General features: G+C 40.3%; 1 protein-coding gene across 2 annotated transcripts in view; it reads right to left on the bottom strand.

Annotated features, from left to right (window-relative positions):
* KCNH5 (potassium voltage-gated channel subfamily H member 5) overlaps positions 1–18,846 on the bottom strand; it is a 157,668-nt gene that overhangs the window by 87,280 nt on the left and 51,542 nt on the right. For both annotated transcript variants that reach the window (XM_084520877.1, XM_084520878.1), the window contains one exon: positions 13,125–13,554. In XM_084520877.1, the coding sequence (XP_084377003.1) occupies positions 13,125–13,554 (430 nt within the window). The remainder of the gene's footprint in view (positions 1–13,124; positions 13,555–18,846) is intronic.

Below are 18,846 nucleotides of genomic sequence, written 5' to 3'. Positions count from 1 at the left end.
TTATTTTGAAATGAAGACTAATGCTTCAGATAAATCTCCCTAACTCAGCCATATAAAATCTCATTTAACAGAAATGCTACCCCTCAGCTTCCCAGAAGAGTCAGCAGAGGAACCCCTAATATCAGTGCAACCATGGACACCTGCCTGTTCCTACCCTAGGAACAGAAAGGGGATGCAGAGCTCAGTGGCACCAATGCCACCAGGTCCCACAGGACATCAGGAGGGTCACCTGTGTTTCACTCCTCAGCAGAAGCAGTTTTCAGCCCGTGCTAAAGTGAAACCTCAGCAACCTGTCACTCATGCTCAAGCACATGCACAGTCCTGCACGTCACCAAACAGACCTCTTCTGCTAAAATGATATAGTGCATGGGGAAAAGGGGGGTTGGCCAAGGTCAGCCAAAGTCCTCCAAGGGTTGTTACCATACCACTAGTGCTACATGCATCTTATATACTTGTTTTCCTCCTCAGTCTTCCTTCTCCTCATTCATCTTCAGACAATGAGGCTTAATTACAAGCTTTCTTGCATGACCAATCTTCACCCGTATTTAATCATCCACATCCTCCAGCTCTTTCAATATTTCCTGACATGGCACTGATGCCAACAGCTCATTCTGCACTTCTTACCTTATTGACTTGCTTTGTTGCCCTTTTTTTTTCCCCTTCCAAGCGTTAATGCAGAAAGATTGTGTTTGATTAACTAGAAAGTTACATTTCCTTTAGGTAAGGTGGGCTATCAATTTGGGCAGGAAATGTCTGCATTAATGAATCACAGTAGTAAGCTTCTTCATGCCTTAATTTCCTATTCAGAAATAATGGAGTGGAAGCATCCATCTGATTTTGTGCTTTAAAATGTTTCTGGTCAAGAAAAAGGGGCAAACAAAGCCAGTCTCTTCACTGTATAAAGAAATGACAGTGCTCCCAGCTCTTCCAAATAAGTGATCATTTTAACATGTCATGTAACAAATAATTTTCATACGTGGGACCTGGCAGAGATGGATGGTGACAGTTTACAATGTGCCTACATGAATTTTAGGTTCAAGTCCTAGTGACCTTCAGACAGGACTTAGGCTCTTAATTCCCTCTCAACTAGATTTGGAAGTTCAACCCATAAATGTTAAATACCGGAAATGGTCCTTTCATTATGGCTTGCAGCCAAAAAAACACTTAAAAGGTAAGCTCGCATTAAGCAACAATGAGGTCAGTGGGACTATTTGTGTGCTTAAAACACATCACGTGTTTAAGGTCCCAGTTCAGGAAAGCACTGGAGGACCTGACTGAATGTTTTTACAAGAACATTTAGCTGAACACCATACTTCAGTAACAAAAACTTTTAAAGCAAAAAAGTCAAACTCCTCTACTGAAATTAATTTTCCTCTGTTTCCTGCAGAAAGACTTGATTCAGACCAGAGGTTCTTCTTCCAAAAATAATTGAATCAAGATTTGTCAGCTCAAAATGATACCTTCCAAAACCATTAGAGAATATGAACACTAATGCACAGCCCTTGTACTCAGGAAAAAAAAATCTACTAAAACATTGTTTTAGTGTTTGACACCCTCATTCACCTTTCAATGCCTTGCACAATTTGGACAACAACAGCATTTGTGATTTCCAGGGACAACTGCACACCAGAGCCTGCATGCACTCTTGATAGTTCCGATGTGATATAGTAGTGTGAATGTCAAGTGCAAACATATAGTCTCTACATCACTGACCATTAAACTTCAGTAAGTGTTAAAAGATGGTCAACTACTTAGAGAAACTGAGTTTTGCCTTGCTTAACACGTAGCAGAGATTCTCAGCTGTAGGTTATTCTCACTGCAGCATAAGCATGCCTGGAGCAAGCCTGAGAGATACTTGTCAATTAAGTAGAGTCTACCAAATTCAGTGGTGGCTTTGCCAGGGTCTGAAACTTCCAACAACTGGAAAATTTTGCCCCATTCACAAAACCAGTCTTTCTGTCCTAACTGACCTGATTATCCCCCAGAAAACACAAGGGAACAACCATTTTTCCCTTTCAAGTGCATCCTTTCCATGGTAGGAGTCAATCTTCATGTTTCCCTTCAGCTTCCGTCAACTTAAACCAAGCAAATAGTTCCCTCAACTGTTCCCCTGAGATCCTGTCTTGTAACAGATTTTTATTGATCTCCTCTATCTCCAGATGGCCTACAGCTTTCTTAAAACCCCATATCAAAAAGATACCTCACCAGCCCTAATCCCAGGAGAATAAAATCTTTCCTCAGCTTGCCTATTACACTGCTCCTGATGCTTCCCTGAAAAAGATTTACCAGTTGTGGCCCAGTGCTGCGTGCAGGTGCCTAACACTCTCCTCTATCCTTATCCTCCAAGATCCTCTCCAGCCTCACAGCAGCAGAGCCAGTTATTTCCTGTACTCTGCTTACGCATTCGATTTGCCCTCCTTACACACAGTGTATTGCTCTTGCCTTGACTGACATTCACCTTGCTGCTTTCAGGATGCCTCCCCCATTTATTGGGATCATTATGGATTCTGATGCTGTCATGTAAGTCACTTGCAACCCTTCCCATAACTCTCCCGATGTACTCTCTCTGTTCTGCCACTCAACTCTGCTAATGAAAGCACTGATTTAAAAATCACACACGGGGCAAAGACATCCCTGGCAATTCCTTCTGGGTTTGACAGTGAAGCCCTTGATTACTTTTGAGAAAGGTTTTTCAATCAGTTGTTGCTGACTTTGCTATGATTGTGTTGAGATCATCTTTCGCTCATTTACTATGAGACTGCCATGCAAAAAAAGTGTCAAAAGCCTCTTAAAATGCTCAGGTGCATCTTATCTACTAGATCCTTCTTATTCAATAGGCAGTTATCTTGTCAGAAAGAGAAATCATATTAACTTGCCATGAACTGAACTCTTCTTGACAAATACATGCTGGCTGCTGGCCAGCAGAGAACTATTTTTAGTCATTCGTGACCAAAATATTCCTATTGGAGCACAGCAGGATTTTTTGACTCAGCATGGGGTGGAAGGGGAACACACAGCAGGTACCCGGGGGAGAGGGGCCATTTGGGATGCTATCCTGTCCTTCCTCCAAATCACAGTGAAAGCGGTAAATGTCTTTAAGGAGGAACCTGCAGTCATACTCCCACGTTGGGTATGCTTCATCCAGTGGGAAAATTCTTCCTGATTCTAACAAGGTTCTTGCCAAAATAGCTGCAGGAAAGATGAATGAAGAAGAAAGATGTGCTGGCTCAGCCTCAGTGCTCTTAGTATTTTTGAGAGAAACATGACATCGTACTACTTCAGACTACGGAAATGAAGCAATGAGAAACCAACCACTAGTATCTGTCATCTTTTATACAATTATCTGACATCTCTTAGTACCACCAAACATGTTACATTACCACAAGCAGCAGTGCAATAATGAAATCTCCTGGAAATCTGGGCTTTTTATTTTTCTTGTAAAAAAAAAGTAAAGAAAGAAAAATAACAGCTCTTTCAGCCTCTCTGGACATGAAATTTCATCACCTTTTTCAGTTCTGAAATTCAACACGAGAAAATTTGGACAAGAAAATCTTTTGACTGAGATTAAAAATAATTGGATTTTCAGGCCTGATTCACTGACATGATTTAATTCTTCCATAGTGGGACATTTCCTAAAATGACTTATCTCCTCAGTCAGTCCACCTCCCTTCCCAACAACTTTCTGTACCCTCTGGTTAATAAACCACAGGTGGTTAATAAACCACTGTGACTCAAGCTGGCCAATATTAAGGAGATTTAACTGCAACCACCTGCTTTACCCACTGAAACGCAGTGCCCACCAAGAAGCAGAGCTCCACTGAAATCAATGGACAAGGTCTGCTTGGATCAGTGGCCTGAGCCCTTGCAGAAGAGCATTTACACACATTGCAGAGAGCATTTATGCAGCTCTTCCTTTTGAACACCAATCACACCCCCATGAGTACAAAATCAAGCCCCACAGATTTCCAAGGATCCCAGTGAGGACACAGGTCTAGATCATTTGGCTTTCTGAAATTTAGAACACAATCACTCCAGCCTCCTCCATCCAAGTGGTGTCATACCTTGGGGGTTATGTTTTATCTCAGATTTGTTTACCCCTCTAGCATGATGTGCTACAAAGCTGTGCTATGTTATGATTGACTTGGATGCATTTGCTGATCTAGTTGGATTAATTAAGACTTTGCTTCCTGAGAAATACAGATGTTATAAGTAATCTGGGACAATTTGATAATTCCCCTGAGAAAATCTCAGGTGGTTGCTTGCACTATGTGAGAACAAAAGCACAGTGAAAAGGTTGGTTTTACCACGTTTAAGTATTTAATTTATATAATAGCAATTTTCAATTTTAAATAACATAGTTTAATAGCACTAAATAACATTTCTTCAGACTTACCTCTCCCACTCACTGCCCCTTCTCTCTTGATACCATAAATTCACTAAATATATAAAGCCAATAATAATAAAAGTGAAGTTTATATAAACACGTGCTAGATATAACCTTGCAAAAATTCCCATAAAGCTTCCCAATGAGGTTGTTTAACAGTTTTAAAGCTGTTTATATAAGACAGTCTTACCATAAACTGAGTATCTTAAAATCTTACTGCTATGTCAGAGTTAAAGCAAAATAAGGCACCTATGCCCCTCACGGTGCTTCTGTCAATTAAACTCTTTGCATCTACCATAACCTACCTCTTTGCATCTACCAAACTCTTCATGAAAAAGTACGTGTTGCTACATCTTTTACTATCTAGTTGTTTCTTTTTTCCCCCCTTTTTTTTTCCCCCTATAGGCTACTGATACATTTATAGTATAATCCTTTTCTATGCAGCTGCTTAGAGAGAAGGAAGATTGCCAAGTTTGGATGCTGAGACCATTACCCTGCCCTGGAAATCCTCGGCCTGCTCCTGCTGTGAGAAACCACTGAGACTGCAAATAATTAAAAGAGATCACACAAAAACCTTGATATTTTTGCTTTGTAGAGCTAATAGTGTTTGGACTGTGGTCCAGCAGTCCAAAAATGCCAAAAAGATTTTTCACTGGCACTCAAAAGGGCAGATTTCCATTGAAAGTCAACTTAATTTTACTTTGTGTCACTTCCTTCTTTGTGCACTGATGTGCAACTGTGGATAAACAATTTTACTTTCTTCTGATCCCAAAGTTAAAGAATTTATCACCTTTCTCATTGCCTCATCTGAAACAGCAGACAAGTGAATTTAACCCAATGTCCACACCGTATTGCTGACTTAGCTGTGCAGAAAGCCTTACCCATGGTCTTGTAGGTGACCTGCAGCCTTTAGAAAACCTTCCCTCAAGCTCTGAAACATCAAGATATGCTCACTTCAAAGACAAGGGGTAGTGGGGAAGCACAGCATTACTCTTGGCATTTCATCCAGTGGGATAAAGGTGATGAGGCCAAATGCCAACCTGCCCAGGAGACAGAAATAATCCAACTGAATCCTTCTGAGAAAAATCTTTGGCACCCAGTCTCAGTGAAGAATTGGGAGGGGACTCCTTTGCTGTCAAGGAACTTGATATGTTTTATTTTACAGAGTTTCTAGTACCATAGTATTAGATGCAAACACACCACAGTATCATCTGCTTAAAACCATGCGGGATCAAGCACTCCTTTACTGCAAAGCACATCAACACCTCCTCCTTCATTAGCCCCAAGTCTCTTACAAGGCCAATTAGAAACTGATGATTTCCTCTAGACAACCTCCGCCGCCTCTAACAAAATGCTGTCTTTGAGCTGTGGTTGTTAATGCACAATTGAGTTTGCAGCTTTCTGAGTGGGTGCACGCTTATACAGAAGAACAGGACAGAAGAAGTCACACAGAAGAGCTCCTCATTTGGAAGCATCCTCGTGCTCTCCTCTGAGTGAACCTTGATATGGACACATTTTGCCAAACCATGTAGTAAGTGCAGGTTGTACAATATGAAAGATCATGAAGGTGTGAGAAGCTGCTTCATCCCTCCTTCACTGGGCCAAATTCTGTAGAACACTCAAAACTTTGCTGAGACAACCCTGGCAACAACCTGCAAGCAATTCCCTCCCAGTGGTGCAGGCTGTGCACCCCACCTCACTGCTGTGGCAGCATCCTGCATCCACCTCTGGTTTGGGGGGTTACATCTGTAGGCAGTCAAAGCAACTAGAGCTCACTAGCAGGGCTGTGCTGTTGTTTAAAAACATGTTTCCCCTCACTGGCTCTCATTTTATGAAACTGTAAGGAGCAAGCTCAAAAATCAACACAGGTCCTCTACTTCCAAGAAAGATGAACCCTCCTGCGGCTCCTAGGTGGGTGGTGCAGGGCTGCATCCCTCCCATGTCAGACATCCCTGCAAGAGAAGAAAACACCCTCACACAGCACTGACTTGTAGGCCGCCTTTAGAGCACAGCTGGATTTCAGTCAAACACCCAAGACGATGAATTCCTACAGATGTAAATAAAGGCTTCTCACATTACTATCTTCTGCTGTGCAAACTGTGATTTCATCTACACTACTGGTAACGATTTTTGCTAGAAGGTGCTGTCTTACACATACATTTTTCCTCGGGATCAAAAATTAAATCCTATGGACCCTTGGGATTGTTTTGCCTGGAGGTCTGCCAGATAAGCGCTTTCCTGCAATTATACACTGTTGTGTCAGTGTGTGGGTTTAGCCACTGCTTAACACATTTACTAGATAAACCTCCATGACTCATACAAACAGCACTCAAATGGCTAACTGCCACATATTGGCAGGGAACTGACTAATGTTACTTGAACAATGAAAGAAACCATTTGAATAATGAATCGGGTTTTGGCAATCAATGGAGAGATGACTGACAGTCCATGTCACCACTCCAAAACAAAAGCTGAGCAACAGCAAAGGCGGTGCCATGAGCACTCAGCAGCCTTTCACTCACCTGTTGCTCACTTTGGGAGGGTTTGGCAACACCAGGTGCACCTGATCTCAGCAGGAATGAGCATGTCCTGCTCTCTCCATTTAGTAAAATTAAAAGAGCCGAGCAGGGTCTCAAGAGGAACTCACCCATGCTCTCCTTCATCAGCTCTCCCCTGAACAACAACAGCTCGGGGTCAAAGCTATGGCAGTCGCGTCTGTTTTCTTTTCCAACCTGCAAATTGCTATCAAGAGTACCTTTAAGATGAAAACAAGAAGTCAGCATTTCAAGTCATGAAATTAGCAACTGAGTTTTGGAACAAGCTGCCTGGAAATTGTTCCAATAGCTGGCAGGAAGGACCAATTTTCCAGAGAAGGTATCCTGTACAACCACAATAACAAATTCTTCTGCTCATACACAAAACCCATTTGTATTAACAAACCTGTCTTCACATAATTTAAAACCAGTCATTGAAAAATAACAACTCTTCCCAAACCACCCCCACATAAATCTGAAAGTAAACAGAAGCCAAAGCAAGCTATGTATATAATAGATTTCAGTATCTCCCTAAAGCAAGAACAACAAAGCACCATTCCTGAGCTCTTCTGGGGATGGACAAATGACTAAGAGATTTTTCTGGGATTTTCACATCCTGAGAAACAGTGAAGTATACAATGTTCATCGCTGTTTTTGCCTTCGTTATCTTGTTCTGACCTTCCCATACAGAGAGAATCAGCACAGCACTTTAACCACTGCGGAGTGGAATATACTGCATTTCTGTTGTTGCTGAGAAGAAATGTGTTGTGGGGTTGGGCACACTCAGCTGGACAAACAACCTCATGTAAATGTCATATTTATGGAGCAAGACTGGTTGTGCAATCCACACTATGTCTTTTGGAGCTATTTCATTATATTGTTGCACATGGTCAGGGCCAAACTTATTGCTCTAGGTTACACAAGAAGCACAAAGTTATCTGTGACCTTTGGAGTTGCAAGCTGGAAATCTGGCCACTTTTCTCCAACTGGAACCACATGAGGGAACAAGGCATACAGCAGTACACAGACTCCTATAGCTTAAACATTCACATTGGTTTCTTCAGAAAAATCTCATCTCTCCCAAGGTTTCATCCTGCCACATTACCACCTTCCCCAAGATAACTGTTACCTTTTACAGACTTTCTGCCCACTGAAGTGCTTTGTGCTGTATTGTGAGACAGTAATGGTCTATGAACCAAAAGATTTTTTTCTAGCTTCTTCCATAATACATTCCTTTTTTGTGAAAGGCACAAAAACAGTTTCACATCTACATCTATGGGTGTGTTGCAGAAGCCTAAAGCCTGCCTGTGAACTGAGCTAGAGCAAAATGCAACAGAAAAGACTGGCTGACTTTCTTCCTAGAGATGGTGAGCTGACAGAAGCTAATGGGAGATTTACAATAAAGGTCCTTCCTGAATGATAAATGATTCCTTGGCCATTCAAAGGATCTGACTGACCTACCCATTTCCTCTGTTCTGTGCAGCAGAGGGGATGAAATGACCTATATCAACACAAAAGCTACAACAAATCAGATTCTCAATGCATATTCAGCAACTCTAAGCAACAAATGCAGAATAGGTATTTAAACAGTAACCCTCACCATGGGATGCTTTATGTTTATTTTTAGCTTTTCAAAGTGCTGAAAAGCAACAGAAAAAATACTGAATAGCACTGCATGCTGAGAAATGGAAGGTAGGGTGAAAAGAAAGCTGAAATAAGCTCCACAGGATGAGGTCAAGTTACTCAAAGCCCTCTTTCCTGTAAGACACAAGGTGATATATCGCGGTCTAAATATCCCACCTGGTTCTGTCCTCAATGAACACCCAAGTAACAAAATGCCTATCAAACAGAAGAGCATCCGCATTCATCTTGGTTTCCCCCACCACCACCCTGCATCGTGAAATGCTGTATCAGCAGCTATAGAGTCCTAATCTGTCTCTTTTTAACAAGCATGCAGCCCTACCCACCAGAAGGATTTGCAAATCTCTCCAAACCCTACTCCCAAGTCCCGATAGCTTTGCCAGTGTGAATAGGAAACTGCTGGCATGCAGAACAAGCCACCGCTAGCTGACAACGCAGCAAAGAATTTCCTTCATATCAGAAGTTTGCATGAGTAGGCAGCTGGGACCATGATGAATTACTATCTCTGATTCCAGTGCTAAGTATTAGACATTTATTTGGCAGGGTCTGTTAGGAAAGACACTGCCAATATCAACTACTGGTATTAGTAAACTTCTTCAGGAAAGCTACCAAAGGTGCTTCACAGTCTCTCACTCTCTCTGAACGGCTTACAAAAGCAGTTCAGGGACCAGTGTTTTTTCACTGATTGAACTGTAATTGAATTTTGCTGAATTCTTAAAAAGAAAAAAAAAAAAAAAAACTTTCAAAAGAAGAATGAACTTTTTTTTTCCCCCCCTGAAAACAACTCAAAGGAATCATTTTCCATTCTTATTTACATCTTTTCTTGGGGCCAAAACCTCTTCCCAGTCCCACTGGCCACTTTGCCTGAGAAATAGCATTTTCAGTCAGTTATTGCTTGTGTTTTCCTGTCCTGTTTTGGTGTTATACTGTCATGTTTTCAGCAACTGGCACTACAAAGCATGTTTACACAATCCTGCAGGTCTGATTTCTCTGCAGAAATATTCCAAGTAAAATGGTATAATGGTATCCATCTGGAAGTTGGCTTATTTTCTAACCAACCAAACAACTAACTCTGCAGTCAATTCATACATATCACTATGATGAAAACCTTCATATCTTCATTTATATAGTCATGAAAGATTCAACCACTTGATCACAAGTGGACATTTTTACACTTTTAAATAATCTAAAACAAGCAAAAAAAGGCTTCTTTTGCTTGTACCGTTCCTGCATGCCTCAAATAAGTATTTTGATGGCATAATTTATGTGCAATAAGTGAACTCAGTTTAGTCCTTAACTGTCCTTTTGCCCCACTTCTTGTATTTTAGACTCTAATCTTGACTTTGCCCAGATGCTTATAAGCTTACTCATTATTTTCCATCCACTAGCCTTACAAGTACTGTATATAAAGTGGACATGTCTGTGGGCTAATAGATTTGCAGGTAACACAGGAAATCTATTAAAATCAACCAGTGGCTTTAATAATGGTTGCTGTCAATGTCAACTTTGATACTGCCATGTAATTTGGGATCGAGTGCACCCTCAGCATATTTGCTGATGACACCAAGCTGTGGGCAGGGCTGCCATCCAGAGGGGCCTGGGCAGGCCTGAGAGCTGGGCCTGTGAAAACCTCATGAGGTTCAACAAGGCCAAATGCAAGATCCTGCACCTGGGCCGGGGCAATCCCAAACCCAAACACACGCTGGGCAGAGAATGGATTGAGAGTAGCCCTGAGGAGAAGGACTGGGATGAGATGAGAAGCTCGACACGAGTTGGCAATGTACGCCTACAGCCCAGAAAGCCACCCGTGCCCTGGGCTGCACCAAAAACAGCGTGGGGCTGGAGCACCTCTGCTGCAGAAACAGGCTGAGGATGTTGGGGGTGTTCAGCCTGGAGAAGAGAAGGCTCCAGGCAGACCTTACAGCAGCCTTCTCATAGCTACAGAGTGTTACAGGAAAGCTGGGGAGGGACCCTTTGTCAGAGAGTAGAGTGATAGGGCAAGAGATAACATTTTTAAACTGAAAGAGATTTCGATTAGAATTTAGGAAGACATTATTTATTCAACAGGGCGGTGAGGCCCTGGCATAGGCTGCCCCGAGGAGCTGTGGCTGCCCCATCCCTGGCAGTGCCCACGGCCAGGCTGGATGGGGCTGGGGGCAGCCTGGGCTGGCAGGAGGGGTCCCTGCCCATGGTAGGGGCTGGGATTCAATGGGCTCTAAGGTTCCTTCGAAACCAAACCATCCTGTGATTCTGATTCTATTCCACATCTTTGGCATGTGCTTCAGAGACAAAAAAAAAGATACGAGAACACAACACAGAACAAATACAAAGCAGGTTACAAGCTTCATTTCCCTTCACTTACTGATGCCATGTTACTATTTTGTTATTACTACAACACTATTATTAATAATTATCTTATGGCTCTCACCTCACCCTAAATCATTTACCACTGCTGCTGGGACACTCCTCTGCAGGGCAACAGAAGTATCCCCGAAAGCCAGAGGAAGAGAGATCACCACATTTAAAATGTTCTAAATGCATCGTATTCTCCAAATCCCCAGACTTTTCTGAATACCACCAACCACTTTCAACAAATACCCAATCAGCACCTACAGGTTTTCCATAGCCCAGCTGCCATAGCTCATTAATGATCTAGCTTGGGGATTTGTTTTTTTTTTTTTTTTTATGGACTTTGTAATGTTTTGAAGCACATCAAACCATCATGTAATGATGCTGTTCAGCACAAATCTCATTGCACCACACCACAAGCAGAATTCTAAAACCACAACCTTGTTTTTAAATAAGTATTTAAAAATTGCAAAATAAACAGCTTCAATCTTCTGAAGATCTAGAAAGACTTCAGTAAGAAAACTTCCTTTTTATGGTTCAGTATTTCTCTGAGATGAGCTCAGAGTGTTAGCGGAGATAATTATCAGAGAGATTATGCAGATCTTATTTTCAAAAGGTTTTGTTTGCTCTCTTGTTACATAATTGCTAAGTACTCGTATGAAGCTTAGAAAACCGAAAGCATCAGAGAAACACCAAGCATTATTTATTTAAAAGAAAAATATTTTTCCCAAACAACGTTAACATTTTTGTCATTCTTTGCTATATTTTGAAATGTTCTGTTAACCTCTATAGCTGCTCAGTCATCCAACCTTGGCAACACTGAAAATCAGAAACGTGCCTTACCACTACTGGTTTTGGACTATTTCAGAAGAGCTGAGAAACAGAAGGAAGCAGGGGAAAGGTGCAACATAGCATCTTGTGAGTTCTTTCACTTCTAGCCTTGCTGGTGACAAAGGTCACCACAGCGTGGAGACAAAAATGGGTCTTGTTTTAAGTCAAACCAGTGTAATAAAGTACACAGTCACCATGGAATCACTAAATGTTTTTTTTTTGAGAAATGGATGAATCCACTTCAAGCACTTCCAAGCCTGTTCAAGTCTATAAGCAAAACTCAGTCAGACTAAATGAATTTGAGCATTGTAACTCTTAATCAAGTTCCAGTCAAGATCTTTTCAATATGATAGAAACCATCTTTAAATTATATAGAAGAAGCCCTGTGGTGAAGTAGCTCTTTCTCCAGTTTAGCCACAGTTCAAGATTAACATTACATCATCCCTCTATTGTCAATAGGCAATGGGCATACCAGGTGAGTACGAACAGGCACTCCCTGATCACATCTCAGACCTTATGGCCTGGATCATAGCCCAGTCTGAGAAGTACCAGAACTGTACATTCTGGAAGATACCGTAACAGCACAGTTCATATAAATACAAGTATTGCCGTATCTGAATTGTAGCCAGGATGGAAATGTACTGATTCATAGTTGACTGTCTCACAGAACCACAAATAATGGTCCTGAGAGAAGAGTCCCTTAGGCTTTCTGGGATTGCAGCGGGCTGTGACCCAGTGACTCCCCCTGAGCTGGGACACCTTGAAGACAAACTTCTCGTGGTACATGATCACCCACTGATTAATGCCAACACATAAAGGGTAATTCTCCAAGGGGAAAAATCCTTAGGCATACAATTCACTGCACTAAGTTTCATGTGAACCTTGCCATTCTCGAATCTTTAATTAAGTCGCTGTTTTAATCATAACTAATTTTTGTTAAATTGCTATATCATACCAATAAACCTTAAGAGCTCTTAGACATCACATAAATCCAATTTATACCACTATATTAAATTGGCAAATCATTAAGTGCTGTTAAAATTCGCAAAATCTAATCTCATGATTTATTAACAAATCCTACTTCCTGTTAAGTTCGAGTTTGTCTAAATTAATTCACAACAGGCCCTAAATTTAATATACAATTACCATTGGACACGTTTTTGTACCTACTACACTTAGTCTTGCAAACAAGTTAAAAGCTATAGCAACCACATAGTTTCAACTTCTGTTTTTAATGATAATTCCAAGTTCATTCCACGATTATTTACAGTTACTTCATTTTTTCTAGGGTGTCAAAAAAGGTTACCACATGTATTCTTATCAACCATCATACTGCGTATGCAATTATCTTCACCTTAAGCACAATAAAATCAAATTCTACTTACAGCCAACCATCATCATGGCCACCGAAAAAATCTTCTCTCCATCAGTGGTTGGTGCTATGTTTCCAAATCCTATCGTTGTAAGGCTTGTCATGGTAAAGTAGAGAGAGGATATGTACAAGGAGTCTTTACTGGGTCCTCCTTCCCACTGCCCTGAGCCAGTGGTGTTGTATCGATATGGTGTCCCGATACTCAGTGCCAACTGGTAGAGCCAGCTGTCTGTTTTGATTGTATTAGTAACTTCATCTATAACTTCATAGTCCCCAATGCTGTACCATATGCAGGCTAGCCAATGGGCCACCAGTCCAAACACACACACCAACAGTACCAGTACAGCAGCACCATATTCCAGATAATGGTCCAACTTCCTGGCAACTCGACCAAGTCGGAGAAGACGCACCACTTTTAAGGAACTGAAGAGGCTACTGATCCCCTAGAAAAGAATAAAAATAATTAATTCATCAGAAATATCCTGGTGGTTAATAGAGAAAGCTGTGCAGAGATTTCTGCAGCTGCTATAAACCTTTCTGCATAATTTTTTAGCATCCCAGATGACAGATAAGAACAAACTCTCCCCCTCCAGTACTTTTGGCCTCATCAGGGTAAATCGAGTTTGGCATTCAATAGGTGAATAAATTACTTAGATCAAGCTCAGTCTTTCAAAGCAACAAAAGAATCCTGTGAAATCCAAAGTGAGAAATGGCATGTTTGTTACAAAAAGGAGAGATGTACTTTGCCAATTTGAAGTAAATGGTAAATTCTGCTTTGACCTCAAAGAGGTCAAATGCAGTAGAGGAGCAGTCATAGATAGAACACCATCCAAGTGGGGTTTTCTCCAGACTTCTCAGAAAACAACAGCCATATATTAAAATTAAAGCCAAGGAGAGGATTGCCACTCTAACCAAAATGAGAGTCCACCTACTTCAACAGCCTGCAGCATTATCCAATGCTCAGCTGAAATCTCAGCAAATAATTATAAGTGGTAAAGAGAGAAACGTGCATACTGCTCTTCTCAGCTATCACAGAAAAGCTGGGTAATGTCATCTGGTCCAATGGTCTCCATCTCAGTGTGCTTCACTACAGCTAACATAACTGGAAATTTTGTTATTCATAGAGATATCTCACTGACTGAACATCGACCTAACATCTGTAGGCACATCACCTCTCTGACTGAGCATAATGTAGACCAAACAGCACTGGCAAGAAAGCTGCATGCCTTTGCATATAGAATTAATTTCTTTGCCTATCAAGAGACATAGTAGATATTTTCCTAAAGCAAGTATTTGAGCATTTTTTTTTCATGCAAGATAAATGAAGTACAAATAAGTGGAAGCACAAATATTTAGGGAATAGAAGAACAGGGACCATCAAAAAGTTAATGGAAACATCTGAGAGGGACCAAGAAATATGTATGTCCTCCTCAGCGCACAAACCATTGGCAATGTATTTTAATAGAGTGTATAGATGCAGAAAGAGAAGAAAAATGTTCCTGATCTATTGCAATCCCATGATATACCTAACTTGTGCATTAAATTAATTAGTGACTCAAAATAGAAACTTTGGAAAAGAAGGTTTCTAATATAAAACATTCAGAAGCTGAAGACATTTAATTTAAAGTAGAAATTAAGACATAGAAAGCAATGAGGCAAACATTCCTAGTTACTGTGCCAAGATTAAATTGCCCTTTTCTATGCATCATTATCAAATCAGTCTAGTCAAAACACTGGCTAATTATATTATCAAACAGTAAAAGACTGGAGTTTCTGGAGTTTTCCATACCAGGAAAACATTTCTCGCTTTTGCACCTGTTTCTTTTCACAACTAACGTTTGAAGGGTAACGTGCATCTGATATTTTTAGATGTAATCTGTTCAACAAAGTTCTTGTATGCTTTTCAAATCCTGTTGGAATTTGTTTCAGATCCCCAAATCCTTAATAAATTGAAGTTCTATATTTGCATTGAAGCTGTCATGATGACTAATACCATGGAGGGAAGTGGAATTTTCCCATTTTGATTTCTGTATTTTGCATTTACACATGACGTGGGTCTTGTTTATTGTTCTTATTTTCATCTAAATGTATACCTACTTAATTGGTTTGGGATATATGTTTGTGAGCTACTCTGCATAACCCACTTGTCCAATAACTTAGGAAGTTCCTTTTAGGGTTCATTATGCAACAGATTGGGTCCAGTAGACTACAGCATGAATCAGAAACAGTATCTACATTAAAAACAATTAAAAAACAACTATAGAGTAGCTTAATGATTAAACTAAAACTAAATGATTAAACTATTAAACTAAAATAATCTGCAATGTGTTTCAGTGAATGTACCTGAATTCTGAAAGTTAACAAAAATTTTCTGGGAAATCAGAAGGAGAAAAAGGCTTTTTTGTTTGTTTGTTTGTTTTAGGAGGATCAGGTCCTCTTGTTTTGGTCTAGGAGATAAGCATTCTTTCCACTTTACTTAGAGATACACTGGTCATTATCAGGAGTATGGGTGGGGAAGGTGTTAGAGATCTGGAATCTAAACTTGGGAGTTTTTACACCCGGTAGTTTACATTCAACCCAGTGGTAAGGCTTACTTACACTGCGCTTTCTACTGTACAAACCCAAGCCAAGAATCAATCCCTGACCAGGAGAGTTTATAACCTGACACTCCGTTCTCCATCCTTATTACATCTTCTCTCCCTAAATTACATGAGCAGTTTTGCAGTTGTATAAGTAATATAAAAATACAGCTTTTATTTCAGACTCTGGGAGAAAGTTCATGCTGTTATTATTATTTTTTTTCTAAGCACAGATAACAGTCATATATCTTATGTATAAAACAAAGAGAACATTTCAGCTGACATTCAAGCTTATTTTTTCCAAAAAGTAATTGAGTAAAACTTACTTAAAAGTCCTGTATGTCTTAAAGCCTGTTCAGCCTGACCCACTGCTTTATGGCTGAATAATCAGAGATGTACTTACTGAGCATTCACATTTCATATCTAATCTTGCAAAATATAAAGGCAATGTTGGGAGCTTTAAAAGCCTACTCCATAAAACACTACCAAGGAAAGAGCAATTAAACACATACTAAATGAACACATGATGCATTGCACTATTATCTACTGGGTGCCTAAAGCCGGTACTTTTATACTTAAAATATATTTTAAACAATAAAGCCTCAACTGTTAAATACACAAAGTTCTTCCCAAGATTCAGCAGCACTCTCTTTGGTTGAAATTATACTAAAGACTAACTGCTTTGAATTAAATCTGAGCTATTAAGAAACTCAGTGTTTTGAATTCATCTGATTACTTTCTGCCTTTAATTTCATTTTTCTTTTAACTGTATTTATGCTTTACAGGGAATATTTTTGAAACATTTCTAATAAAAAGTGATCGTCTGTGGTAAATAAAGTAACCTCAGCACTCAAGGAACAGAGAGGTTATTAGAAACCCAAAATGGAACGTGTAATCTGTTTCGTGTAATTCTGTTTCATCATTTAAGTAATGCATGATTTTGCTACTGAAAATCCAACCTATCCAAACCTGCCCCTTGAGGTTTTGGCCAATGTATGGGATCACATCTTAAGCAAATGAGGACATTCATCCAGCTTACCCTTCAATCATCTCAGTCATAGAAATCTTATAAGTGGAAAAACAGAAAACTCCAGAACTACATTTTGTGTCAAGTTTGGAATCTGAAGTCCCAAAACAAATTCCTATCTGATACACACCATCAAGTTAGAAGTGTGAGTCATACATCACTGCAGCCAATAGAGACTTTCCCTGTGATTTCTGAAGCCACTGGATCAGGAGAGGACACAAGCAATAGCTGTGAACCAGCCGTCTTTAAACTACCATTTCTATTTAGCAGACAGCTGAAGCCACTGCAGAGGAAGTGAACAATGTCACATTTACCCAGAAGGATACTTGTGGGGAAAGGATGTTTGGCTTTGCAATTAGATTATCCATTCATGATTAAACAAAGCCCAAGTTTATTGACTTATGCATCTTGCAAAGCCTGTTTTCTCAATTTTCTTTATATACTAGGAAAGAAAATTCAGTTTGATAGTGGGGGCACAAGCGGGGATAACACTCAGTTTGAAATGCAGAGGGGCCCACTCCTTCCTGATAAAGTTTCCTGAACCTTACCATTTCAGATTCTAAATGTCCACATCGTCAAACTCCAGTCTTCCAGGATAAAAGATATCTCTAAGCTGTTCAGCTGCTTCTGGCTTAACTTTTTTTTTCTAACCAAAAACTGAGCAAAACATTTTTTGGAATTGCAATATGGGCAGTGGGAACAGACCTCTGGACCTTGAGCAAGAACAGGGAACTAAAGTTCTCCTGCACTTAATGAATCCTTGATAAGCCAGGCAATAGGAAGGATAAAGCTTTCAAAGTCACATTATACAGAGGTCACGATTCAGACATGCAAGAGGATAAAGGGAACACTGTCACCGAAGGAAAATGCAGGTCAAGAAGTGCAGGAAATCATTCAAGTTAGCATTAGTGCCAGAGATGTCCTCCTAAACTAGAAAACAGAGTGGTAGAGTCTATTGTACGTTAAAGGAGAAATTCTCAGCATAGCAGAGCTGCATCTTTGCAAAAGATAGAAAAGATTTAATTAGCTGGTTACTTGTTAATCTAATAAATCTTTTCTGCAGTAGGAAATTATTGCATAAATGTTTTAAAATGTAAAATAAAAGCATAAGTAGTCATTAGTTTCTATCCTCTAAGTATACTAAGATCTGCTCAAACCACAAAATTAAATCCCAGTATACTGAAATGGTAAATTCATGCATAATTTTTTTTCCCCCTATTAGGAAACAATGTGTTTTTAACTCTAGGCACTTTTTTGATTAGATTTCACTCCATGATTTTTTATTTATATGTTGTTAGCTGTGTATATATATGCAACAGCAGCAAAAAAAAAAAATGAAACATGCAAATTAAATGTGTTCCAAAACTGAAATCCTTCCGGCTCTGAAATTTGGGATTGGTACTGCATCATTTAACAGAAAACAGTGTCTTAGAAAAGGCCGAAAAAAAAAAAAAAAGGAAGACTTTTCACTATGCTTTGATGTTCAGCACATTGTGATTTAGAAGAATTTATGGAGTGGCCAATAACCAGAGCTGAGAGCCCTTCTATGAAATGTTTTAGGGCATCTCATCACTGCAAAGGTGTGACCACAGCACATGCAGACCTTAAGCTAAATTTAAGCTAATAAGCTTAGAGTTGCTGGATGCAAAGCAATTACAGCAACCTGCATTCAGCAAAACTAGCTATTAAAGCATGATTGAATCCTCCGAGGAGTCTGCAGCCCAGGCTGAGCTCTTTATCTCCATGCAAGAGCAAAATGGTTTCATGGAAGTTGAGCTTGGGTATGCCCGCAAAAGCCACAGCCACACTGTGACCAAGCTCTAAGCAGCCTCCTGGGGTAGAATCCACCTCCTGTAATGCTGCAACCTTGCGGCCGCCACCCAGTCAACGTGAATCGTCCAGCTTCCCTCCCGGGTGTGTGAGGAGAGGCATGTCAGAAGAGTGATTCACCCAATCCATCTCAGGCTGCCAGCAGCGGGATGAATCACCTCCTGGAGCTGCCTCTCTCCCCTCCTACCAAATACAAAGAGGCTGAAGCCTATCACTTACACAGCTTATGGGAGGAGAAATTAAACCCATCCTTAGAAATCCGGATAGCCCAGATCTGGGCAGCATCCAAACCTGTATTA

Source organism: Aythya ferina (assembly GCF_964211825.1).
Source record: "Aythya ferina genome assembly, chromosome: 5".
Lineage (NCBI taxonomy): Eukaryota > Metazoa > Chordata > Aves > Anseriformes > Anatidae > Aythya > Aythya ferina.
This window is presented reverse-complemented; position numbering and strand designations above follow the sequence as displayed.